Source organism: Podarcis gaigeae (genome assembly GCF_964106915.1).
Source record: "Podarcis gaigeae genome assembly, chromosome: 13".
Taxonomy (NCBI): Eukaryota; Metazoa; Chordata; class Lepidosauria; order Squamata; family Lacertidae; genus Podarcis; species Podarcis gaigeae.
This window is the reverse complement of record NC_139689.1, coordinates 3,426,315-3,453,321: the sequence shown is the minus strand read 5'-3', so window position 1 is coordinate 3,453,321 and position 27,007 is coordinate 3,426,315. Positions and strand designations below refer to the sequence as shown.

At 47.5% G+C, this 27,007-nt stretch overlaps 1 protein-coding gene across 1 annotated transcript; it reads left to right on the top strand.

The window, feature by feature from the left end:
- Positions 1–5,112: 5,112 nt before the first annotated feature.
- Positions 5,113–21,995, top strand: KCTD11 (potassium channel tetramerization domain containing 11). The gene is made up of 3 exons (XM_083707045.1): positions 5,113–5,215; positions 11,914–13,020; positions 20,968–21,995. The coding sequence occupies exon 2, from the start codon at positions 11,936–11,938 to the stop codon at positions 12,929–12,931; it is 996 nt and encodes a 331-aa protein (XP_083563171.1). The 5' UTR covers positions 5,113–5,215; positions 11,914–11,935; the 3' UTR covers positions 12,932–13,020; positions 20,968–21,995.
- The last annotated feature ends 5,012 nt before the right edge of the window (positions 21,996–27,007 follow it).

The window sequence follows — 27,007 nt, the reverse complement described above, 5'->3', positions numbered from 1 at the left end:
ACTGCAGGATCAGGCCAGTGTCCCTTTGAGTCCAGCATCCTCTTCAGGGGTCAACCAGATGGGAAGCCTGCAAGCGGGACCCGAGTGTGAGAGCCCTCTACCCTCTTGCAGCTCCCAGCCACTGGCATTCAGAAGCATTGATGCCTCACAAGTGTGGAGGCTGAGCTGAGCCACTGGGGCTGGGAGCCACTGATAGTGTTTCATGCCAGCCCAACCACCGACGACAGACCCCAAGCGTTTCAGGCTCAGCAGAGAATACCATTAAAACGAACGTTTTACCAAAAATGCTTTTCCTGTTTCAGACAATCCCTGTGATTGGAGGGACAAGCTGCCTCAAAAACTGGCAAGGAGGCATCTCTAAATATATCTGGCAGGCGAAAAGCCCAATTAACACAAACTATTGTTGTTGTTGTTGTTTAGTCGTTTAGTCGTGTCCGCCTCTTCGTGACCCCCTGGACCAGAGCACACCAGGCACTTCTGTCTTCCACTGACTCCCGCAGTTTGGTCAAACTCATGTTGGTCGCTTTGAGAACACTGTCCCACCATCTCGTCCTCCTTTGTCCCCTTCTCCTTGCGCCCTCCATCTTTCCCAACATCAGGGTCTTTTCCAGGGAGTCTTCTCTTCTCATGAGGTGGCCAAAGTCTTGGAGCCTCAGCTTCACGATCTGTCCTTCCAGTGAGCACTCAGGGCTGATTTCCTTCAGAGTGGATCGGTTTGATCTTCTTGCAGTCCATGGGACTCTCAAGAGTCTCCTCCAGCACCAGAATTCAAAAGCATCCATTCTTCGGCAATCAGCCTTCTTTATGGTCCAGCTTTCACTTCCATACATCACTACTGGGAAAATCAGAGCTTTCACTATACAGATCTTTGTTGGCAAGGAGATGTCTCTACTTTTTAAAAAGCTGTCACAAACTATTAATTGATATCAAAGAAAGAGGGGGATTTTCACTGTCAGATTTGAAACTCTATTACGAGGCAGCCTGTCTCTCCTGGATCAGGGAACGGTGTACACTACAAAATACAGACCTTCTAGACCTGGAAGGACGTGACAACCGTTATGGCTGGCATGCCTACTTAGGTATTGTGATGTGAAATAACAAATATTACCATTTACTTCTCTTTTTTCTGGATAAGCCCTTTGTTTGTTATTTCTTTTTAATTTCAATAAAGAATTTATATATATTTTTTAAAAACCAGACTGACCCCACAGCAAACCCACAAGAATGTCCTTGCTTAGAATGAGGGGGGCCCTATTTCCAGGATCTCAATGCGGCCCCCATAGGTTTTTCTACGTGGCCCTCAAAACTTTCATCACACAACCCTTCCTCTTGTGCAGCCACACACCCAAATGCCATCCCTCCTCCAAACATTCCTTGAGGGTTTTTTATTTTGGGCCTGCTTTGAGTGTGACAGCAAATTCCGATAACACCTCTTTGCTTTCTCCCTCGGATGTAGGGCAGGGAGGGTTGGGTGAGAGTGTGGGTTGAGAAACTAGGCTTCCGTCCAGAGGCAAACATCTGCATTTATTACGCCACAGCCTTTTGCCTCTGCCCTGTACACACCCAGAAGAAGGCGGCGCAGCCCCTGGGCTCTGAAAAAATGTCCCCCATCGCTGGCGTACAAGATAAACACAAGCCAGAACAAGGCCTGCAACCTCTATCTATCTATCTATCTATCTATCTATCTATCTATCTATCTATCTATTGATTGCATTAATATTTCACTTGTTTTCCTCCATGGAGCTCAAGGCAGCTTATATGATTCTCATTTAATTCCCGCAACGACAACAACCCTGTGAGACAGGTCAGGCCAGAGTGAACGACTGGCTCAGTGAGGTCACCCAGTGAGCTTCACTGCCGAGTCGGGATTTGAACCCAGACCTCTCCCAGGTCTTAGTCCGATGCTCCAACCCAAGGGATCTCAAATGGCGTGAGGGAAGTTCCGCCCTGGTGTGGCAGGAGAGGACGGCAAGGGCGGCGGGAAGATTCGAGGACAACCAAAGGAACATTTAAACATTTCAGCTTAGCAGAGCATAGCATCATATCAGAACAATTTTATTTATTTGCAGAAAATGGGTGGAGAGCTTTTCAAAATGAGAGCAAGAGCATCAAGTTGTAGGAGGTTGTGAACTCTCCTCTAACTTGGAGGTTTTTAAGCAGAGGTTGGGTGGCCATCTGTCATGAATGCTTTCGTTGAGATTCCTGCATCGCAGGGATTGGACTAGATGACCAGTCTAGTTGTGATCCAGAATCACCGTTCGAACAGAGTGCTAGAGAAGACTCGTTTATAATTATATTATTGGAACGGTTAATGTTACCACGTAGCTGCCTTGTTTTATATTTTCTGATCATATTATAAAGGAGTTGTGTTGGATGTTACAAATCAAGCACTGTTTGGAGTTGTTTATTTCCCAATGTATTTCTTATCAATCAAAAAATTCAGTGTGGAGCGAGCAAATTTTTATTCTGAAAGTGCGGCCCAGGAAAAAAAAAGTTTGGGAACCGCTGCTCTAACCACTATACTGCCTCTCAGTTTAGAAGGAAAATCAACTAAAGCATTGAGGATCATTTAAAAATAATCTCCCGCCCCCGTTGTTCTGCGCCTGGATTTGCAGGGTGATCTGACGCCACCTGTTTACTCAGGGAGTAAATGGGCCTTCCTGAGTTTGCACAGGACATGATTCACAGCCTCCTCCCTCAAGCTGACGTAAAGGGATCTTCCCCTTTTTTTTTCTATCCAGAAGAATATTTTTGATAGCCAAGAAACAGGACTCAGAAATCTCAGGCTGGCTCACTCCTGACGCAGCTTCCCTTCGGGTTTTGCTGCAAAGGGAATAATTCATATTCTGGGCTCCCAAACTGATGCAACAGAAGATAAGCGAGGAATGTGGGCGAAAATATAATTAGATTCTGCAAACGATGCTTTGCTGCAGTCTTAATCCCAAGCAGCCTGCGGGAAGAGTGGCCTCCTTTAATCTTCTGGCATCTTAGGCGAGAAAGAGGTCATATTGGGCAGCGTCAGCAGGAGAGCAGTGGGGCTCGCGGAGGGTAGAGGAAAAAACAAGACCTTTTCCCCTTTCCTTGTGCTTCTAACAGGAGGTGCGCTGTCGGACACGACTAAACGACTAAACAACAACCACTTTAGTTAACGGGGCCTCCCGCTGCCGCCGCGCCGCCAGAGCACGATTTGTGTTCTCATCCTGAAGCAAAGTTCTTAACCTGAGGTAATATTTCTGTGTTAGCGGAGTCTGTAACCCGAAGCGTATGTAACCCGAGGTACCACTGTATCTCTGTACTGGCTCACTGGGAAAACTTCAGAAATTCATATAGACAGGTCAGCTGCTCAGCAGCCCCTCTGCCTGAGTGATCATCCCTGGCATCCTGATACCTGAGTGTCAGACAGGTAGCCATTCCAGAAAGAACAAACCCAGATGAAGACAAAAGGGTGTGATTAACTTGGCTGCGAAATTTGTTGTTGAGTCGTTTGGTCGTGTCCGCCTCTTCGTGACCCCCTGGACCAGAGCACGCCAGGCACTCCTGTCTTCCACTGCCTCCCCCAGTTTGGTCAAACTCATGCTGGTCGCTTCGAGAACACTGTCCCACCATCTCGTCCTCTGTCAGACGTCCCCTTCTCCTTGTGCCCTCCATCTTTCCCAGCATCAGGGTCTTTTCCAGGGAGTCTTCTCTTCTCTTGAGGTGGCCAAAGTATTCCCTACTGGGAAATAGGGAAATGTAAATATCTCTTTTGCTTCACTTGATGGGTGTTTGGTGGAGGGCAAGGAGAACCATGGGGCAGGGTCCAGGATGCTCAGATTACGGCCGCCAGACCTCCCCTTTCATGATGTAACCGTGATGCAGTTTGGGGCATGTAACATGGGGATCAGCAGCTATTAAAAGTTTGGGTTCTCTCTTGTTCGGGGCTTCCATCTTGTTCCACCTGGTGGCAGGTGGGAGTCCTGTCGCGACGGTCTTCAATCAAGACCAAGCCGACTGGCTGCTGTTTTGCTCTGGTATTCCTGGCTGGCGTCCTTGTTTTTGTCCAAGGGAGCCCTCAGATTTCTCCGTTAACAGTGTCATCTAGTCCAACCCCCTTGCAATGCAGGAATCTCAACTAAAGCATCGACGGCAGGTGGCTATCCAACCTGTGCTGACTCCCGGCTTCTGGCAAAGGCACTCTTCACATGCTCAGAAACACTGCTGTATAACTTTATGGAAAGCAGAAAGTGAAGTATTCTGCTTGGAGAAGGGAGGGTTAAACCAACTGCGGAGATCCAGGAGAGTTTTTTATTTCCACGGCTAGCAGCTCAAAGACATGGGCGCTGGGAAACTTGCCCTCCATTTTTCAAATATATATTTTATTAAATTTCCAAAAAGTTCACATAACCCAATACATGATAGATTTTTCTGTTCTTTTTTCCCATTTCCCATCCCATTTCCCGTGATGTTTCCTCTTCCATTTTTTCTCTCGCAAAAGAAGGGGTATCTGGAAGATCGTGGGAGGGGGGGGGTTGTGTGCCAGGACGCCTGGGTCCCCTCCTCGCTTCTAAGAGGCTCCTGCGAGCAGGGAGGCGTCGGAAGCGGCGGGGATCCTGGATCTCCCATACCTGGGCGCTGGAAAACCTCCCCTCCATTTTTCCAAACATATATTTGATTATAATAATAATAATTTATTATTTATACCCTGTCCATCTGGCTGGGTTTCCCCAGCCACTCTGGGCGGCTTCCAACAAAACACTAAAACACAATAACCTATTAAACATTGATTGAATTTCCAAAAAGTTCACATAAACAACACAACACATGATAGCCTTTTCTTTTCTTTTGCCGATTTCCCATTCCATTTTCCCCCTCCATTTTTCCCCCTCTTGCAGAAGCAGGGGGGGGGGGGTCCTGGAGGTCGGTGGGGTGCCAGGACGCCTGGGTCCCTCCTCGCTCCCGGACCCCCCATACCTGTTCTAGGGAGACGCGTGAGACGCGACTGGCGGGGCGGGGGCGGAGAGAACGCCCGCCCCGGACGCCTGGGTCCCTTCTCTCCCTCCCCTCCCTCCTTCCCGGGCGTCCGTCGGGGCGGAGACCGGCGCCTGCCCGCCCCCCCGGCCGGTCCCTCCCTTATAAAGCGCGGCCGGCGCCGAGATAAGCCCAGCTGCGCGCAGCGCTGCGCTCCACTTCCTGCGCCGGCACCGGGAGCTGCCCAGAAACTTCGCCTCTGCTCCAGGTACAGCGACCCCTCCGGCAGGATCGGCCCCCCCCGTCCTGTTTTCCTCCTGGGTGGTCCTTCCCCCCCCTTAGGACACCCCCCCTCCAAAGGATCCCGCCCCCCAGGCACTCCCAGGCCCTTTTGGGTTGGGTAGGTGGGGGCCTTTTCCTGGGCTGAAATATTTCTAGTCCACCAGCCATCCCTGAAGTCTTTTCCTGGTACAGCCAGTCTCTTTCTGGAAGATCAGGTTTTTAATTCTGTTTTAACAACTTATTGTGCTTTGATCTCATTCCCTTCGGGTTGTTGTTGTTGTTGTCGTTTTAGATACAATTTGTTCATTTTATATAACCAAACCAAAACAAACACACATTCAAAAATCCACATCATATATCTTAATTGGCTTCCCTCCTGGTTCCATTATTTTATACTTATTCACGTCCTTATATCTTAATCCAATTTCAAAACCTTGTTCCTGTCGTTACAAGCGACCTTTAGAAGTTCAACTCATGTAAAAGCTATACACAAAGCTTACAGAGTACGCCTTGAAAAAAGTTCCCTTTTTGAAAAGGTTGTTTTTGACCGTAAGTTTTTTTGGGGGTCTCTCTTGGCTTGGGGATTTATTTATTTTTTAAAAAAAGAAGGTTCACAGGTTTGTAATAATAATAATAATTTATTATTTGTACCCCGCCCATCTGGCTGGGTTTCCCCAGCCACTCTGGGCGGCTTCCACAGAGACCAAAAATACACTATAATGTCACACATTAAAAACTTCCCTGAACAGGGCTGCCTTAAGATGTCTTCTGAATGGCAGGTAGTTGTTTATTGCTTTGACATCTGATGGGAGGGTGTTCCACAGGGCGGGCGCCACCACCAAGAAGGCCCTCTGCCTGGTTCCCTGTAACCTCACTTCTCGCAATGAGGGAACCGCCAGGAGGCCCTCGGAGCTGGACCTCAGTGTCCGGGCAGAATGATGGGGGTGGAGACACTCCTTCAGATATACTGGGTAGAGTTAGGAAGGGGGACCTCATGGGTCATCTAGTCCAACCCCCTTTTAATGCCAAATATGGGGTTCAAACCCACAACCCCGAGATTAAACTGATCAAACCTCCTTCCCCCTCCTCAGCTGAGTGCATCTTTTGCCAACATGGCGCCCCTCCCCAGATGTTTTGGACTACAATACCCAATACCCTGACTCAGCTTGGCTCAATTGTTGTGGAACTGCCCCTCCAAAGTTACACCCTGAGCTCCTTGTCAAAACTCCCAATTTTATTGCAGGTTTCCTGCTCGGACCCCAAGCTAGTTGTATTGTATTGGAACCCATATTTTGCTCCGCCTCCTGTCCGAATTAAAAAATATTCCAAACAGAGGGACTGAAAATAGGATTCCTCCAGCCTTACAGAGCTTCAACCTTCGAATTGGTCGGTTGCTTAGATGAATTGTCTTCAAAACTTTGAAATCTTTGAGAAGGGAAAGTCAATTTATTTTGGGGGAAAGGTGATGAGTCAACCTTAAGGGCTCTCTGGGAAGGAAGTCTCACAAAGGAACCCCCCCTCTTGTTATTTTACGGTATTTATACATGCCACTTAATTGATGAAAATCTCTACATGAAATCTCGTAATATGTGCACAAGAAAATGCTGGTAAAATCAAAACTTTACAAATAAGGAGATGTACAATTTGTCCAAAAAAGGAGAAGCCAAAATTGACAGTGTTAAAATGATACAAAGTGTGTGTGTATACATATCTATCTATCTATCTATCTATCTATCTATCTATCTATCTATCTATCTATTGTTTGATGTATTACAGTATTTTAATATTTTGTTGGAAGCCGCCCCGAGTAGTTGGGGAAGCCCAGCCAGATGGGTGGGGTATAAATTATTATTGTTATTGTTATTGTTATTTATAATATAGAATTGTAGGGTCTTCTGGTTCAACCCAGAGCCAAAGAATCTGACAGATGGCTATCCAACCTCTGTTTAAAAACGTCCAATGAAGATTAAAAACCCTCCAGTGTGTAGCTCTATTGAATGCCCTATTCTTATCTTTTCCTTACACACTTGCTTCAATCTTCCCCCTTTCCCTTTGTCGAAATTAAATGGCAAGTTCTCTGGGGCACTGATCCCACCCCTGCATGGGCTCTGAGATTGCCTGTGCAACTTCCAGTCACATATTTGCAACCTTGAGGTCTAGAAACATTTCCCCCCTCTGAAAAAAGAGAGACAACAGCAAAAGAACCAAGCAAGCTTTTCCGGAAGCCTGATTCTGAGGCCCGGACATTGTCGGTGTTTGTGTGAGGAATGCGAAAAGTTCCCTATGAATTTTCAACGGCGTAATGTATTTAGGTTTTCAAATGTTTGCTGCTTGGAGGCCCGAGCCGCAAAAAGTAATTACCTGTCTTGAGATGAAACATGCATGTGTCATAGCGAGGCGTCAAAAAGGGCGGGGGAAATAAATGCATTCAGCTCTTAATCACTGCCTTGACCTCAGCTTCTTCTGGTCTATTCGTAAAAAAGAATCTGCGGAGCAGGGCTGGGAACTCAAGATGTTGTTGGACTCCAACTCCCATCAGCCCCAGACAGGCAGGAGCCAGGGATTATGGGAGTTGTAGTCCAGTAACATTGGGAGGGACCCACAGGCTCCCACACCTTCCTTTAACAACATGTTTAATGCGTCAGAATAGTTGCTTACTCATATGCAAAGGTTCAGAAGAAGGCAAGCAAAACTACTGACTGGACAGAAAGTTTGCAGCGTTTGAGATTTTAGTTTAGAGAAAAGGTCATAGGCAGCGGGATGGAAGTTGATAAAACGAATGATGGGGAGCAAGAGAATAGCGGGAAGTTTTTCCCCATAACAATAGAATATGCGGGCATCTGAGGAACGGGAACATCGACAAAGCCAGGACAGATACAACAAAGTCGTTCACACAGCGCATGGTTTAAACTGTGGAACTCCCTGCCACAGCAGGCAGAGACGGCCACCAAATTAAAGATAAAGGGACCCCTAACCATTAGGTCCAGTCGTGGCCGACTCTGGGGTTGCGGCACTCATCTCGCTTTATTGGCCGAGGGAGCCGGCATACAGCTTCCGGGTCATGTGGCCAGCAGGACTAAGCCGCTTCTGGAGAACCAGAGCAGCGCACAGAAACGCCGTTTACCTTCCCGCCAGAGCGGTACCTATTTATCTACTTGCACTTTGATGTGCTTTCGAACTGCTAGGTTGGCAGGAGCAGGGACCGAGCAACGGGAGCTCACCCCATCGCGGGGATTCGAGCCGCCGACCTTCTGATCGGCAAGTCCTAGGCTCTGTGGTTTAACCCACAGCGCCACCTTCCTCCCACCAAATTAGATGGCTTTAAAAGAGGATTGGAAATATTCAAGGAGGAGGAGAGGGTGATGGATGGCTGTCAACCCTGATGGCTGTTCTGTGCCTCCATGAATAGAAGCAGCAATGTTTCTGGATCCCAGTTGTTGGAAACCGCAGGAGGGGAGAGTCAAGGGCCGTTGGGAGTTTTAGTTCAGTGGCGCCTGGAGGGCAGCGCCTTGAAGATGGCTGCTCAGTGGTGCGTTCATGTGCTCAGACAAACTGGGAAAGCAAAGCCAGCGAGGGAACAAGGCTCCAGGCCCTGCTTCAGAAATCCTGTATGCATCCATGTGCCCAAACCTCTGCGTCTTTCTCCCTCTTCCTTTCTGCGATATGGTGTGTGCACATCTGTCGACATGTTGTTTAGCACTCTGTTCCAGCAACACCTGTAAGCACCTCTCTTTGATATAAAATCGTTTCCTTCTCCTCCCTCCGCCCCTCGACCCGTCCTCGGCCTCCCCCAGAGAGGTGGTCTCGGGCACCAGACTCCCTGTTTTGTTGTTGTTGTTGTTTAGCCATGTCCTCCTCTTTGTGACCCCCTGGACCAGAGCATGCCAGGCCCTCCTGTCTTCCACTGCCTCCCGCAGTTTGGTCAAACTCATGCTGGTCCCTTCGAGAACACTGTCCCACCATCTCGTCTTCTGTCGTCCCCTTCTCCTTGCGCCCTCCATCTTTCCCAACATCAGGGTCTTTTCCAGAGAGTCTTCTCTTCTCATGAGGAGGCCAAAGTCTTGGAGCCTCAGCTTCAGGATCTGTCCTTCCAGTGAGCACTCAGGGCTGATTTCCTTCAGAATGGAGAGGTCTGTTCTTCTTGCAGTCCATGGGACTCTCAAGAGTCTCCTCCAGCACCAGAATTCAAAAGCATCCATTCTTCGGCGATCAGCCTTCTTGATGGTCCAGCTCTCACTTCCATACATCACTACTGGGAAAACCAGAGCTTTAACTATATGGACTTTTGTTGGCAAGGTGATGTCTCTGCTTTTTAAGATGCTGTCTGGGTCTTGAATAACTCAGAGAAGCTATGAGCTATGCCGTGCAGGGCCACCTAAGATGGACAGGTCAGAGTGGAGAGTTTTGACCAAACGTGATCCACCTGGAGCAGGAACTGGCAGGCCACTCCAGTATCCCTGCCAAGAAAACTCCACGGACAAAGACAACTCCCTGTTTAGTAAACCCAAAGTCTCCTGCTGCCTCCACGTCCTTCGGCGTTTGTGGGCAAACAGTCTCTGCTCCTGTTGCCAGCCAGCCGTGGCTGTTTATGGCTACTTGACGTGATGGCTGTGGTCTGACTTCACAGTTGCAGGTAGAGTTGTAGAGTTCAAAGGGACCCCCAAAGGTCATCCATCCCAGCCCCCTTCAAAGCAGGGATCTCAGCTAAAACATCCACGACAGATGGCTGTCCAACCTCTGCGTCAAAACTTCCAAGGAATGAGAATCCGCCTCCTCACAAGGGTGTCTGTTCCACTGTCGAACGGCTCTTGCTGTCAAATTTCTTCCTGCTTCTAGATTCCAGTTGCTGCAGGAGGGAAGAGTTGGCCTCGTGTTCGAATCCTGATTGACGGTTTCCCTTCCGGGCGTGTGGTTGTCCCCTGTGAACAGGACGGTGGGCCACCGGCCTGGTCCCAGCAGGATGTTGTTGCGCTCCGATGCGTACAATTCATTCCTTAAATTCTTCATTCTTTCTTGTTTTAAATTATTTTTATTTGGTTTTTCCAAGTAATGTTTACATTCAAACTCACATACTGTCATACCTCGGGTTACAGCTGTTTCAGGTTGTGTTTCTTCGGCTTCTGGGCTGCCAAAACCTGGAAGTACCAGAACGGGTTACTTCCAGGTTTCGGCAGTTGCGCATGCACAGAAGTGCTAAATCGCGCTTTGCACATGTGCAGAAGCGCCAAATCGCAACCTGCACGTGCGCAGACACAGCGCTGCAGGTTGCGAACGTGCCTCCCGCACAGATCACGTTCGCAACCCGCGTGTCCACTGTATAGATAAAAACAAATGCAAGATTCTTTCAAATCTATAGACTTCCCTCTGCCCTTCCCTGGGTTCCACACTTACCCTTTTCTGCTGCATATTTTACATCATCCAGTTGATTAATTATCCATTACTGTACATCCAAAGTCTTTGTTCTACTGCAAGTGCTATTTGAGTCCTGTTAAAGAGTTCAGTTGTTTACAGTGTTCTTCCAAGTACGATATAATTTCCCCCTATTCTTTATTAAAGTGTTGCCCTTCCTGATTTCTGATATATTTATTTTTTGCGGCCTTTTTTGCTGTCTCTGAATAGTCCAGGCTTCCTCAACCTTGGCCCTCCAGATGTTTTTTGGGACTACAACTCCCATGATCCCTAGCTAGCAGGACCAGTGGTCAGGGATGATGGGAATAGTAGTCTCAAAACATCTGGAAGGTTGAGGTTGAGGAAGCCTGGAATAGCCCATCAGTTTGGTCTGCCATTCCTCTCTGGTAGGGACCTTGGCGTCTTTCAATCACTGGACTCCAAGCATTCTGGCAGCTGACATATTTACCTGGCAGGCAAGACACACAAATGCTTCTTTCGCCAGGTGAAGTCCCTCCTTCGCAACTTTCCTTACATATTTTATGACCACTGCTCTGTAGCAATTGTTGTTACACATTCACCGTATAGATGGGTTTATGAAGCATTTCTGTATCCTTCTGCTGTGCTGAAGAAGAATTCCATGAAACAGTGGTTATATCTGGAATCACTGTTCACCACGTCTGTTTGCGGACCACTTTGGCAGCGTTGGACACCATAAAACAAACCTTTGTGGCTTGTTTTCACCAGATACGATTCTGACCTATTGCTTCTTTCAGAGACTTGTACAGTGGTACCTCAGGTTACATACGCTTCAGGTTACAGACTCCGCTAATCCTGAAATAGTGCTTCAGATTAAGAACTTTGCTTCAGGATGAGAACAGAAATCGTGCTCCGGCGGCAGCAGGAGGCCCCATTAGCTAAAGTGGTGCTTCAGATTAAGAACAGTTTCAGGTTAAGAACAGACCTCCGGAATGAATTAAGTACTTAACCCGAGGTACCACTGTATAGTCTACAAAGATTTTCAGAGACTTAAAAGACTTATATTTATTTGGTTCTACGTTTTCAAGAGACACCTCCCAGAGTACACATTCTGTGACTTTCAGAGATTTATAAGATTTCTGTTCATTTGGTTTTCTAGAGAGTATATATTTTATATTGTTTAATGTTCTGAATAGATTATATAAAGAGATTATATTGACATCGTATTGGTGTACTTGGTCATCCTGTTGCCTTTGGATATGACTGATACTTACCTGGCAGGCGAGACACCTTGATCACAAATGCTTCTTTCGCCAGGTGAAACCCCTCCTTCGCAACGATGCCGGGCACCTGTGACGCCCCGGGGCGGACGCCTGGCCTGGTGACCTTGAACGTCGGCGGCAAGCTCTACAGCACCACCCTAGACACCCTCACCCGTTTCCCGGACTCCATGCTGGGCGCCATGTTCCGTGGCCCCCAGCCGGCCCTCACCGACAGCTGCGGCAACTACTTCATCGACCGCGACGGCAAAGCCTTCCGCCACATCCTCAACTTCCTCCGTTTCGGCCGACTGGACCTGCCCGAGGGCTACGCTGAGCTCTCCCTCCTGCGGGCCGAGGCGGACTTCTACCAGATCCAGCCGCTCCTGGAGGAGCTCCGGCGGGTGGAGGCGGAGCGCTGGCGGCAGAGGAGGAATGCGGTGCTACACGCCGATGTGGATGTGCGGAAGCGCCTGGTGCACTTCAACGTCCGCCGCGGGCCGCAGAACTACGAGCTGAGCTCCAGCTGCCTGCACATCTTCACGGCCAACGTCTTCTGCACCGATAAACACTTCTTGGCGCTTCTGCGGAGGCGGCTGGGCCAATCAGGCGGTGGCGTGGAAGAGGGGCATTCTGGGAAGGGTGTGGGACAATTCTCAAGGAATACAGGCGCTGGCACGGCGAGGGATTCCGTCGTCGGCAGCGGAGATTTCGGAGGGCAGAAGGGGCGGCTGAGCGGTTCGGTGACCGACGGCAAGCTGGGGATTTGGCCGGGCGACTCCACGGACGAAGACGAATCGGACGAGGAGGCGTGGGACTACTCCCCAGTGGGCACCAAGACTTGCCACCACCTTTGCCTGGAGTGGGCGCCGCGCCCAGCCGAACTTCCGGTAGCCGAGTACGCCAAGCAGAGGTTGCAGCCGCTGGCGGTTGGCGGGCGGGAGGTCCGTACGGGCCACGAGTTCCTGGAGGAGGTGCTGAAGGTGGCGCTGGCGCAAGGCTTCCGTGTGGATTCCGTCTTCCCCGACCCGGCGGATATCCTGAACGCCCGCTCTCTGCGGTTCGTCCGGCACTGAGCCTTATGTGACCAAATGCCGGGGGCGGGAAGGGGGAGAGGAGCAGCGGCGCACGAGGATCAGCGCCGTCTTAAAGGAAGATGGAGATGGTAAGAAACTGGAGGGGAATTAATGGAAGAGGAGGGAAGGTTGGTGCTTGTGGAGTTCAGCTTGCAGGGCGAGTTCCATATATATATGTGTGTGTGTGTGTGTGTGTGTGTGTGTGTGTGTGTATACACATTTTTATTGGGACGCGGGTGGCGCTGTGGTGCATTCTTTGATATGTTATTATCACTAATACAGTCAAACCTCGGTTCTCGAACGTCTTCATTTTTGAATGTTTCGGCTCCCAAAAACCCGGAAGAAAATGCTCTGGTTTTTGAACGTTTTTCGGAAGTCGCAAGTCCAACGCAGCTTCTGTTTGAGTGCAAGAAGCTCCTTCAACCAATCGGAAGCCACACCTCGGTTGTCATTCGTTTCAGATTATGTTTGAGTGTACACGCAACTATGACCATTGGGTTCCCTTCCAATTTTACCATTCTGTGATTTCAAGAGGGCCTCCTCTGCTGATCTTAACGCCCAGTAGGGTCTGCAAGGACGGAGGCGGCATTTTACCCCTCCCTACCACCAAACCCGGGACGCGGGTGGCGCTGTGGGTTAAACCACAGAGCCTAGGACTTGCCGATCAGAAGGTCGGTGGTTCGAATCCCTGCAACGGGGTGAGCTCCTGTTACTCAGTCCCTGCTCCTGCCAACCTAGCAGTTCAAAAGCACGTCAAAGTGCAAGTAGATAAATAGGTACCACTCCGGCAAGAAGGTAAACGGCGTTTCCGTGAGCTGCTCTGGTTTGCCAGAAGCGGCTTAGTCATGCTGGCCACATGACCCAGAAGCTGTACGCAGGCTCCCTCGGCCAATAAAGCGAGATGAGTTGGCCATGACTGGACCTAATGGTCAGGGGTCCCTTTACCTTTACCTGTACATTTTTATTAATTTTTAACATATTAACATTCATGCAACAGAACTTCTCATCTTATACAATATTTTTTTTTGGACTTCCGTCAACACCTCTGATGATTTTCCATACTTATCACTTATTATGCATTTCTTAATTCCATATTACCTTTAAATATCTTTAACTAATAATTCTCATTATCTTTTTTGTGTGTGCAATATTTTTAATAATTCTCCTTACAAAACTTCTTGCAATCCTACTAGCGTAATCTGCTCATCACAATCACTTTTCAAGTAGTCCGTAAATTTACTCCAGTCCTCTGAGAATCTCTGGTCCTGCAGGTTTCGAATCCTTCCTGTTAGTTTATCTAAGTCTGCATAGTCCGTCGGTTTCATCCGCTGGGCGAGTTCCATAGCGCTGAACTGTGGAACTCTCATCCGCAGTAAGCAGCGGTGCTTCTGAACGCCACACGAGGGGAGAGTCCTGTGTTCAAATCCTGCTAGCAGGTTTCCCAAGGAGGCATCTGTTGAGAAGAGGATTCTGGGCCAGGTTGGCCATTGCCTGATCCAGCAGGACTTTTCCGATGTTCAGACGCTTGTCAGTCTTCACCCAGCGAAACCAGCGGGTAAAATTCTGTTCTGAACTTTCAGTGGAAAGTCCTGACCTCAAAGTCCTGACAAGTTGCTAATAATAATAATAATATTCCTTATACCCCGCCCATTTGGCTGGGCCTCCCCAGCCACCCTGGGCAATGAGGTGGATTTAAAATCCTAAACCTTATGAAATTATAAACGTACAGTGGAACCTCGGTTTTTGAACTTAATTTGTTCCAGAAGACTGTTCAGCTTCCGAAAAGTTCGGAAACCAAGGATCAATAGGCTGGCTGCAAAGTCAATGGGGGAAAAAAATGAAAAAAACAGCTTTTGGCTTCCAAAAATTGTTCGAAAACGGAAGCATTCACTTCCGGGTTGTTGGCGTTTGGGTTCTGAATTGTTTGACTTCTGAAGCGTTCGACAACCGAGGTTCCACTGTATTTTGTATTTCATAAACTGCCTAGAAGTGTGTTTGTAAAAAGAAAACCACAACAACAACCAATCAGGTGGTGTATAGGTTTTATGAAATAAATTAAAATTCACGAAATAAAATGTACGCACCATTTATTTATTTTTTCCCTAAACAAACCTCAAAGCGGTTTATGAAATGCAAAATGAACTTTTTGCCATTCTCCCCAGTGAACCTGCCTGGATTCTTGAGATTCTTGGGGGATACCCTTTTTTAAGTCTCTCGACCCTCCCAGGGACGTGGGACAGGGCCTTCTCGGTGGTGGCTGCCCCCAAACAACTTTGGAACTCCCTTCCGAGAGAAGAAAGATTTGCTCCCTCCTTGGCCAACTTGAGTCGCGGTCTTGGCGGTGTGTGTGTGAGAAAGGCAAAATATATAAAGAATACTAATTGTTTTTTAAGAACTATCCGTGGTCCCTCTGTGGGTATACCGTATATAATATTTCCTTCCCCTAAATCACAGATGGCCTCTGCAAGGCAGGGTCCTCTCAAGTCTGGGGAAAATATTTCTGAATTTGGACGGCAACATCCCAGTTCCTCAACCTGTGGTGGATGTTTCAGAACAGTTAGACAGGAGAGAGACGGAGGCAGTTTTGGAGAGAAAACTTAAAGAGGCCGTGCTTCAAATCAGTAACTTTCAGCAGGACTTGGATCTGGGTTCAGAGTTCAAAATATCGGCAGTCAAAAGTCAGAGCAGGAAGCCAAGCGTTCTCCCTGCTGAACAATGTTTGCATAAGAATACTGTGGACACTCGGGTTGCGAACGTGATCCATGCAGGATCCACGTTCACAACCTGCAGCGCTGCGTCTACGCATGTGTGGGTTGCGATTTGGGGTTTCTGTGCATGCGCAAAGCATGACTTAGCGCATGTGCGACCGCCGAAACCCATAAGTAACCCGTTCCGGTACTTCCGGGTTTCGGCAGTCCGCAACCTGAAAAAACACAACCTGAAGCGTTTCTAATCCAAGGTATGACTGTAAATATATTTTTTTAAATTAAAAATTGTCCAGTAGCACCTTAAAAGTAAAGGGACCCCTGACCATTAGGTCCAGTCGTTGCCGAATCCGGGGTTGTGGCACTCATCTCGTTTTATTGGCCAAGGGAGCCGGCGTCCAGCTTCCGGGTCCTGTGGCCAGCAGGACTAAGCCGCTTCTGGCGAACCAGAGCAGCGCACGGAAATGCCATTTACCTTCCTGCCGGAGCGGTACCTATTTATCTACTTGCACTTTGATGTGCTTTTGAACTGCTAGGTTGGCAGGAGCAGGGACCGAGCAACGGGAGCTCACCCCGTCGCGGGGATTCGAACCGCCAACCTTTTGATCAGCAAGTCCTAGGCTCTGTGGTTTAGACCACAGCGCCACCCGCGTGCCACCTTAGAGACCAACTAAGTTTGTTCTTGGTACAGTGGTACCTCAGGTTACATACGCTTCAGGTTACAGATTCTGCTAACCCAGAAATAGTGCTTCAGGTTAAGAACTTTGCTTCAGGATGAGAACAGAAATTGTGCTCCAGAGGCACGGCGGCAGCAGGAGGCCCCATTAGCTAAAGTGGTGCTTCAGGTTAAGAACAGTTTCAGGTTAAGAACGGACCTCCAGAACGAATTAAGTACTTAACCCGAGGTACCACTGTATAAGCTTTCGTGTGCATGCACACTTTTTCAGATAGTATAAGGATAGTAAGGGAATGAAAGGAATTATTATTATTATTATTATTTATTTATTTATACATACATACATACATACATACATACATACATACATACATACATACCCTGCCCATTTGGCTGGGTTGGAATGCTCAAAGTGACCTTATACAGAGTCACACCAATTGAGCTCAGTGTTGTTGACACGGGCTGGCATCAATTCCTGTCCAGGGTTTCAGGCAGGGGGTCTCTACTTGGAGATACTGTCAGAGGTTGAATCCGCAGCCTTCTGCATCCCAGGCAGGTGCCCTCTCACTGATCTGCAGCCCGTGCTCTGAGCTGTGCGGAAGACCAGACCAATAATAATAATAATAATAATTTATTTACATCCCACCCTCCCCAGCCGAAGCCGGGCTCAGAGCGGCTAACAACAATAAAAGTAACACAATTTACATAAAATCACAATCAGGTAATTGAAATACATTCTAAAATCTTCTCCAGTAATTTACCCCCTTTTATCTTTCAACGTTGCTTGACACTTCTGACACCACTTGGCTGCAACGCTGTAATGTTTATGAGCATTCCATGCAACCAGGCAGCAAAAACCATCGGGATGTTTGCAGGCCAGCTTCTTTGAGGGAAGGGGAAATTGTCACTCAGGGGAAAAGTGGTTTCACACAGGCCCTAAAGGAAAGGAGGAGTTTTGTAGGGAAGGCCGGGGAGTGAGCAGAGTTCATAGATGGAGGGGAATAATAATAATAATAATAATAATAATAATAATAATAATAATGATGATGATGATGTAGTATTTATATCCTGCCCTCCCCAGCCGAAGCCGGGCTCAGAGTGGCTAACAACAGTAAAAGTAACACAATTCACATAAAATCACAATCATTCTAAAATACATTCTAGAAATGCATTTAGAAATACATTCTAAAATCATTCTCAGGGGAGGAGGTTGGCTGCCAAGGTCAGAGTGTTCTGGGGTTTAAATGAGAGGTGCTGGGGCTCAGCAATATACAGTATATAAAGCCTTCCCTCCCGGTCCCAGCACCTCCCTGAAGAGGGAAAGGAACTTTGGACGTGTGCAGTGGTACCCTTGTTGTTCCTGCTGCCCCGAAAGTGCTCGAGATAATTTTCTGGCTTGTCTCAGAGGCCGGATACCAGGGAGCGCTGACTCAACTGGGCGAGAGTGTTGCTAGGATCTGGGCGTCGCTTCCTCCAAAGTCGGCCAACCTGTCTTTACAAAAGGGAAGGAGGGGGCCGGTCACCTGGGCCCCTCCCAAGCCCAAGGAAGATGAGCTGGTTGTGTTTAGTGGGTTTAGCTGCAAGGATGGGCTGGGGCTTCTGGGAGATAGGGCAGGACTTCCACCTGAATTGTGGTTCCATTATTATTATTATTATTATTATTATTATTATTATTATTATTACAATGGCCCTTCTAGTCCAGCCTCCTGTTCTCAGAGTGGTCAACCAATGGAGGAACTCCCAAGCAGAATTTGAACCCAAGATCCCTCTCCCCTCTTGTGATTCCCCATGACTCATATTCAGAAGCATTTGCTGCCTCCCAAACGAGAGTCCTCTCCTCTGTGAATTTCTCTGATTGTTTTTGAAAGCTGACCATCGCCGCTTCCTGTGGCAGGGAGTTCCACAGGTTTTTCAAACTTGCCTCTTCTCCATAATAATAATAATAATAAATTTATACCCCGCCCACAGGGCCGGATTTAGGTATGATGAGGCCCTAAGTTACTGGAGGTAATGGGGCCCTTTATATGTCCAGATGTCCTTTGTCAACAACAAATTGTCACTATCTTTTTTTGTGTTGGACTATATGCTATATGGTAATTGATGGACCTCATAGGTATCTCAAGCCATTTGCCCCTGTTGCCCTGCAACCAGTCCATGCAGAATGTAGGCACCCTATATATAGAAAGGAGCAAAGCAGTGATATTTTAGGGAGCAGGCTAGCAAGCGGGGCCCATGACTGACATCATAGGAGCCTATACAACACAAAACCCTGTTGCTGTAGGCAGGTTTTATTTTATTTGCTTTTTATCTTATATTTGGGAAATGTACATCCAGGTTTTTTCCTTTTAAAGTTATTGGGGGCCCCCAAGAGAGTGAGGCCCTAAGCTATAGCTTGTTTGTTGTTGTTGTTTAGTCGTGTCCGCCTCTTCGTGACCCCCTGGACCAGAGCACTCCAGGCACTCCTGTCTTCCACTGCCTCCCGCAGTTTGGTCAAACTCATGCTGGCAGCTTCGAGAACACTATCCCACCATCTCGTCCTCTGTCGTCCCCTTCTCCTTGTGCCCTCCATCTTTCCCAACATCAGGGTCTTTTCCAGGGAGTCTTCTCTTCTCATGAGGTGGCCAAGGTCTTGGAGCCTCAGCTTCACGATCTGTCCTTCCAGTGAGCACTCAGGGCTGATTCCCTTCAGAATGGAGAGGTTGGATCTTCTTGCAGTCCATGGGACTCTCAAGAGTCTCCTCCAGCACCAGAATTCAAAAGCATCCATTCTTCAGCGATCAGCCTTCTTGATGGTCCAGCTCTCACTTCCATACATCACTACTGGGAAAACCAGAGCGTTAACTATATGGACCTTTGTCGGCAAGGTGGTGTCTCTGCTTTTTAAGATGCTGTCTAGCCCTGAGTGCTCACTGGAAGGACAGATCCTGAAGCTGAGGCTCCAAGACCTCGACCACCGAAGAGGACACTGAAGAGGACGAGATGGTGGGACAGTGTTCTCGAAGCGACCAGCATGAGTTTGACCAAACTGCGGGAGGCAGTGGAAGACAGGAGGGCCTGGCATGCTTTGGTCCAGGGGGCTGCAAAGAGTCGGACACGACTAAATGACTCAACAACAAACAGGGAAACTGCCTTTCTTCATCGGAGAGTTCCTCCCTCCTCTTGACCGTTTGGGTTGGACCTTTTCCAACCCTTAACAATCTCTGTTTTGAGGCGAGGCAACCAGAACTGTACATGTCTTGTTCCAAACAGGGGGAGAGATGGGTTGAGGTGTGTCAAGGCGAACACTGAGCCATTCTGGCTCTCCTATTGGCGTCTTTAGAACTCGGGTTCGTTGCAGAGTGGTACCTCGGGCAGGCCAGATGTCTGGTGGGGAGGTTGATCTTTGTCTTTCTGTGCTGACAAGCAGGCTATTGTATTATGGGTTGCCTGCTCCCAGAATGGCAGCCTTTGTTATGGGTCTGTGCTGTGGGGAGCTCAGTTCAATGGGGCTCTCAGCAGTCTCTCTCGCTTCTGTTCTGGTTGAGATTTATTTCATTTTGCAACAGCCACGACAACAGATGGAAATTGAAAGGTGAAATGCGTTCCAGCTATAAAATGGGCACACAGAATGAGTATTGTGGTGCGTGGGTTTGAAAAACAAAGCGAAGAATACCCGTGTTGTCCAATTATCAAATTCAGTTAGATGAAAATTGTCAGCCTCAGCTTTGGCTTCCCAGACAGACTACAAATCCTAACATTCCTAGTCAGAGATGATGGGCGTTGTAGTCCAAGGACACCTGGAGACCTGAGAGACAGGCTCCAGTCCTTGCTGAAATCTCAAATTATCTCTATTTTTTTCCTGTTATGATAGCCATATTCCAGAGGGAGTGTTACCAAGTCTCTGAGGCAGATTTGGGACTGTTTTCTGTTGAGTTGCAATTCCTATTTGTGCTGTCCAGGTTGTATATAAGACCATTAATTTTTTTTTTTACAACATATCTACATCGGTGTCATCAAAAAATAGTCAGTAATGTTAATTTTGGGCAGCAATCAATCTTTTTCTTTAGTACAGTGGTACCTCAGGTTAAGTACTTAATTCGTTCCGGAGGTCTGTTCTTAATCTGAAACTGTTCTTAACCTGAAGCAGCACTTTAGCTAATGGAGCCTCCTGCTGCCGCTGGAGCACGATTTCTGTTCTCATCCTGAAGCACAGTTCTTAACCTGAAGCACTATTTCTGGGTTAGCGGAGTCTGTAACCTGAAGCATATGTAACCTGAAGTGTATGTAACCCGAGGTACCACTGTAGTATTGATCATATCTGTCAAAATTAAAGTGATGATATGCGCCAAGTTTATTGTAACCCCTCCAGCAGCAATGGAAGAAAACATTTTTGACTTTTGCAAAGGAGTGCAATAAATACCATCTGTATGGTAATTTCAAGGAGCTTTTCCCTAAGGCAACTGGAAACGGATTTTAAAGCATCGTTATTCCATCCCGCTGTTTTTGGACTACAACTCCCATCATCCCGAGCTAACAGGACCAGTGGTCAGGGATGATGGGAATTGTAGTCCCAAAACAGCTGGAAGGCCAAGTTTGGCCATCACTGAGCTAAATCAACTCTACATCTCTATGATTTCCAAAGTTTAACAGACTCTTTTTTTTTATTCTTCTTCTAGGTTTTTATTAAAGTTTCCTGTGCCTTCGGCTTCCCGCAGCTGAGCTGAATTTCTGGGGTTCTCCGTCCTGCCTCACCTCACCCAAATCTTCCACCTTAGAACCACAGCAACCAAATACCCTGCAAAGGGGAGACTGGGCTGAAAACGGCTGGATGGGTTTCGAAACACACAAGTGCATTTTGGGGAGAGAATCATCGTCATGCAAACAAACATTAACGCTTTTCACTGAGGACACTTTGACGTTAGGGTGAAACGGGCTGTCTCCTGGCTTTAGCAATTGTGTGCCTTTTGGAAAACCCAAAAAGCATTTTTTTTAACACTCACAAAATGGAACCTTTGAGGATTTCTCGGGAAGTCTTAATGATGAAACCGGTTTCAATCTGGTTTGGTTATGCAAGGAGCACTGTGGCTTTTTGAATTTAGACCTGTTGTCTTGTTTCTGACTGCCTTGTAGCTTTTTTTTTTTTTTTAGGCACATAAACACTTCTCAGGTGGTGGGAATGTTGGCCACTGCCTAGGCGAGCTTTTGCCAAACTGGCGGCCTCCGGACTACAACTCCCATCATCCTCAGCGTCGCGTTGGCAGGGCATGATGGGAGTTGTAGTCCCATCGGCAGGCCGCCATGTTGGCAAAGGCTGGTCTAGCAGACTTCCTGGTCGCTAAGTGGGTATAAACTTCACATTTTCCTCTCGCATCATTCCCTCGACACGAAAACATCTGGATAGTTGCTTTTCGAAGCTGTGTTTTGGTGGTGGTAGAGATGCACACACCCTCCTTCAGAAACGGCAGGGGTCTGTTGGAAGAAAAATATTACATTTGCCACGGTGGTTCTCAGCGCACCTGGAGATTCCCCATTATTCTTAGTGCCCTTTGTGTGGTCTGTATTCTCATCAGTTAGAGAGCCAAACATCTGTTTCGGGAAAAGAGTCACTACCATGCTCCTTCCGCCGCTGACGGTGAGCAGGCGTGTCGGCCTCGGAGGTTGACCGCGGTGTTGCAGTACAATAAAGCTTGCTTTTTAATAAAAATATACAGACTTTGGTGAGGATATTTGGTGAGGATATTTGGGGGGTGGGAATGGAGGAAATTGGGAATTCCCAGAAAATGGACATCTTTGTCTGTGGATGTGCGGAGAAGCAAACATAAAAATAAATTCCTGCCGTATCAAGCCATGTATCTCAGCACCCTTGCAGTAGCTTTAGAGCAAAACAACAACAGACCTATGGTTACGTGAAACAAACACACAAGACGTAACAGGCTGTACTTTTGAATAAATAAGGTATACTATTCATAGTATCCAATTGTAGATTTCAATGGAAGTCTCATAAAGTTCAACAAAAAAGGCAGAAGACCCAGTGGATCATTTCATTCTCTAGTTAGTTCATGCCCAAGGTCCATACATGTATAAGTATTTATTCCACCTGTGTGTAACCACTACTATGCTATAAGATCCACTATCCTGTAACATTATATATGAGCCTGTTCTATTGATGAAGCCTAGGATGGTGAAACAAGGCTAATATTCCGGAAATCTTTGTCTTAGACTCTGTGGAACTGTAACAACCCTTCATGTGCATTATTGGACTCTTATGAACAGACAGGTGGAAAAGACACTTATACTTGTATGGACCTTATGCATGAACTCACTAGAAAATGAACTGATCCACTGGGTCTTCTGCTTTTTTCCGTTGAACTTTATGAGACTTCCGTTGAAATCTACAATTTGATACTATGAATAGTATGCCTTATTTATTCAAAAGTGTAGGGACGCGGGTGGTGCTGTGGGTTAAACCACAGAGCCTAGAACTTGCCGATCGGAAGGTTGGCGGTTCGAATCCCCACGACGGTGAGCTCCCATTGCTGGGTCCCTGCTCCTGCCCACCTAGCAGTTCAAAAGCACGTCAAAGTGCAAGTAGATAAATAGGTACCGCTCTGGCGGGAAGGTAAATGGTGTTTCCGTGCACTGCTCTGGTTCACCAGAAGCGGCTTAGTCATGCTGGCCACATGACCCAGAAGCTGGACGCCGGCTCCCTCGGCCAGTAAAGCGAGATGAGTGCTGCAACCCCAGAGTCGGCCATGACTGAACCTAATTGTCAGGGGTCCCTTTACCTTTACCTTACAGCTGGTTACGTCTTGTGTGTTTATTGAGTAGCTTTAGAGCAGGCATAGGCAAGCTCTGGCCTTCCAGGTGTTTTGGAACTACAATTCCCACCATCCCTAGCTAATAGGACCCAGTGGTCAAGGATGATGGGAATTGTAGTCCCAAAAACATCTCGAGGGCCAGAGTTTGCCTATGCCTGCTTTAGAGGTTCCCCCAATGGCCAAGGTTTGGCGCGGTTGACTTGAACGCAGAGCCCCACCCTCATGGATGAAAGGGGACTGGCGGACAAATGAGATGAGAAGACTCCTGTACAGGATCAGGCCAAGGGATTCAGCTAGGCCAACATCCTGGCCCAGTGGGAAGCCCTGCTTCCCCTTCTCTGCCTTCCCAGAAATGCATGTGTTGCTCAATATAGCAGTGTGCCCTCCCCATTTCGCAACCTGCACTTTTTAAAAACGTCTTCAAGTGAAAAGCTGAAACCTCATTGTGAAGGCTCTGCTTATTTATAATCCCACAGCTCTTCCCCGAGCTCATGTGTTTCCTTTTAAGTCCTCTTCACGGGCTCTCCCAGAGGAATGCGGCTGTCCCCTCTCGGGAGCAGTATACAGGGGTCCCTTGGTTCTCAAACGCCTTGGTACCCAAAACAACTTGGAACCCAAACACTGCAAACCCGGTGTTCCGGTTAGTGAACATTTTTCGGAAGCCGAACGTACTCCATTTTGAGTGTTACGCTTTCGATTTGGGTGCCACACTTCCGTTTTGAGTGTTACGCCGACGTCTGCCTGTTTCTGCTATTTATTTTGCATTTTTGTGGCTCTTTTTTTGTTTTTGCGACTATGTGGAACCCAGTTCAACTACTGATTGATTGCTTGTGTGACTGCAGGACATTGTTTATTGCTTTCATGTTATGGATCGATGGTCTCGTTAGAGAGTAAAATTCATGTTCATTTGCTGTTTCAGGGGATTGTTTTTAAAAGTCTGGAACGGATCAATCCATTTCACATTACAGTGGTACCTCATGTTTTACAGGTGCTTCAGGTTATAGACGCTTCAGGTTACAGACTCTGCTAACCCAGAAATAGTACCTCGGGTTAAGAGCTTTGCTTCAGGATGAGAACAGAAATCGCGTGGCGTCAGCGGGAGGCCCAATTAGCTAAAGTGGTACCTCAAGCTAAGAACAATTTCAGGTTAAGAACGGACCTCCAGAACAAATTAAGTTCTTTACCCGAGGTACCACTTTACTTTCTATGGGAAAGCACATCTTGGTTTTGGGATGGATTAAGTTTGAGAACCGAGGTACCACTGTACTGGGCTAGATCATGTCCAGCAAAAGGATATCTCCTCCTGGCCAGCTTTTTGAATTGATGTGTTCTTTATCAGCTGCTTGCAGCTCTGGGAACTGACCGGCAGAGGGAGAAAAATCTCTCTCTCTCTCTCTCTCTGCAGGTCGAAGCACGAAAGAAGCATTACATTAGACTTATTTACAGACCTGCGCCGTCATCGTGTACCTGCTAAACCTGTTCAGGCTCACAACGCCCACACATTCCCCCTCCTCCTCTGTGGATCTATGCGCAAGCTCTGATGTGGCCCATCTTAAACACTCGGCAACAGGCCCCAACACGCACTGCTTAAATATTGAATCTTCAAAGCAGGCTTGTAACGCCGGCACACTTTTAATGCGTAACGCACAGCAAAGCTTCCCTGAGCTGGCTCTGTTTCCTAAGTTGAAGGTGGTGGTGGGGAATGCCCTCCGCACATGCGCAGAGGTACTCTCTTCTTGGCTAGCTACATGGCCTAAGAACCGGTGCCTTGGGTGTTTTGAAGCACGAGATTTGGAGGCTTGAGATGGGGCAGGAGGCTCTGTCGCTCTCCGTGAAATGTTTGTCTTCTGAATCTGACGCAGCGCGGGAATGAAGAGGCTCTCACAATCACATGTTCTCACTCTCCGTCATGCAGTGTTAGAAACTGAGATATGAAAGCTAGGAGCTCAAGGGCGCAACAATGGAATGTCCAGGCGCACTTTAAATAAGGTTACAAAGCTGAAAATGAATGAACTGCAGCTGAAGTATTATAGTGGTACCTTGGTTCTCGAACTTTATCCGTTCCGCAAGTCCGTTCCAAAACCAAAGCGTTCCAAAACCAAGGCACGCTTTCCCATAGAAAGCAATGCAAAACAGGTTAATCTGTTCTAGACTTTTAAAAACAGCCCCTTAAAAAACCCAGCAATTGAACATGAATTTTACTCTCTAACGAGACCATCGATCCATAAAACACAATGTGCTGCAGTCACACAAACAAGCAATCAGGAACTGAACTGGGTTTCCACACAGTCACAAAACAAAAAAGAGCCCCAAAAACAAAAACGCAAAATAAATAGCAAAAACAGACAGACCTCGGTGTAATACTCAAAATGGAAGTGTGGCACTCAAAAGGAGGACATTCAGCTTCTTAAAAAAGGTCACAAACTGAAATACACACTTCTGGGTTTGCAGTTTTTGGGTTCCAAGTTGTTTGAGTACCAAGGCGTTTGAGAACCAAGGGACCACTGTATGTTCATTTTTCACATGTTCTAGTCCTTCCCCTGCTCACCCCCCTAATATTCTTAAGAGGGTCTCTTATCCATTCTTCAGAGAGTGGCTGGAAGTGGGGAGGCAGAAAAAGCTCCTCCTTTCCTTCCACTCTGCAGTTTTAATCTGAAATCTTAGACACAGAACCTTTGATGGAACTGCTGAAAGAGACATGCTGCTTTATAGGGTTGCACTTTAGCCAGAACTGGTTTTCAAGGAGCAAGAGAGTTATTTCAGAATAAGAATAAGAATATTTATTTATATGCCGCACATCTGACTGGAACCCAGCCACTCTTGGTGACTTCCAACAAATTATGAAAAGGTGACATGAGAGTAATTTATAAAATAATGCATGGTGTGCAAAACCGGACAGAGAATTATTTTCTCCTCTTGTGAACACTCCAACTTCTGGACGTCCCAGGAAGCTGAATGTTGTAAGATTCGGGACAGCTAAAAGAAAGTAATTTCCACAGGCTGGTTGGACGCAGAGGCATGGCGGGAGGAAGCAGCTGAGGAACACGCGAAGGAAGAAGGCACAGAACTGGGGGAATTGGTGTGGGATCAGGGCCAGATTTACGTATAAGCTAAACAAGCTATATAGCTTAGGGCCCCACTCTCTTGGGGGCCCCAAAATATTAAAGGAAAAAATAAACAAATGTACATTTCCAAAATATAAGATAAAAAACAAATTAAATAAAACCTACACACAGCAACAGTGTTTTGTGTTGTGTAGGCTCCTATGATGTCAGTCATGGGCCCCGCCTGCTAGCCTGCTCCCTAAAATGTCACTGGTTTGCTCCTTTCTATATAGAGGGTGCCTACATTCTGCATGGGGATGTGGGTGGCGCTGTGGGTTAAACCACAGAGCCTAGGGCTTGCCGATCAGAAGGTTGGCGGTTCAAATCCCCGCGATGGGGTGAGCTCCCGTTGCTCAGTCCCTGCTCCTGCCAACCTAGCAGTTCAAAAGCACGAAGTGCAAGTAGATAAATAGGTACCACTCCGGCGGGAAGGTAAACGGAGTTTCCATGTGCTGCTCTGGTTCGCCAGAAGCGGCTTAGTCATGCTGGCCACATGACCCGGAAAAACTGTATGTCGACAAACGCCGGCTCCCTCGGCCAGTAAAGCGAGATGAGCTTTGCAACCCCAGAATCGTTGGCGACTGGACTTAACTGTCAGGGGTCCTTTACCTTTCATTCTGCATAGACTGGTTGCATGGCAACATGTGCAAATGGCTTGAGATACCTCTGAGGTCCATAAATGACCATATAGCATATATTTGACACCAAAAACAGCGGCAATTTGTTGTTGACAAAGGACAGCTGGACGCAGGGAGGGAACCACCAGAAGGCTCTTGGAGCTGGACCTCAGTGTC

Bases quoted from the DNA above. Each gene is read 5' to 3' on its own strand.
- KCTD11 (XM_083707045.1), top strand. From the start codon at position 11,936: ATGCCGGGCACCTGTGACGCCCCGGGGCGGACGCCTGGCCTGGTGACC.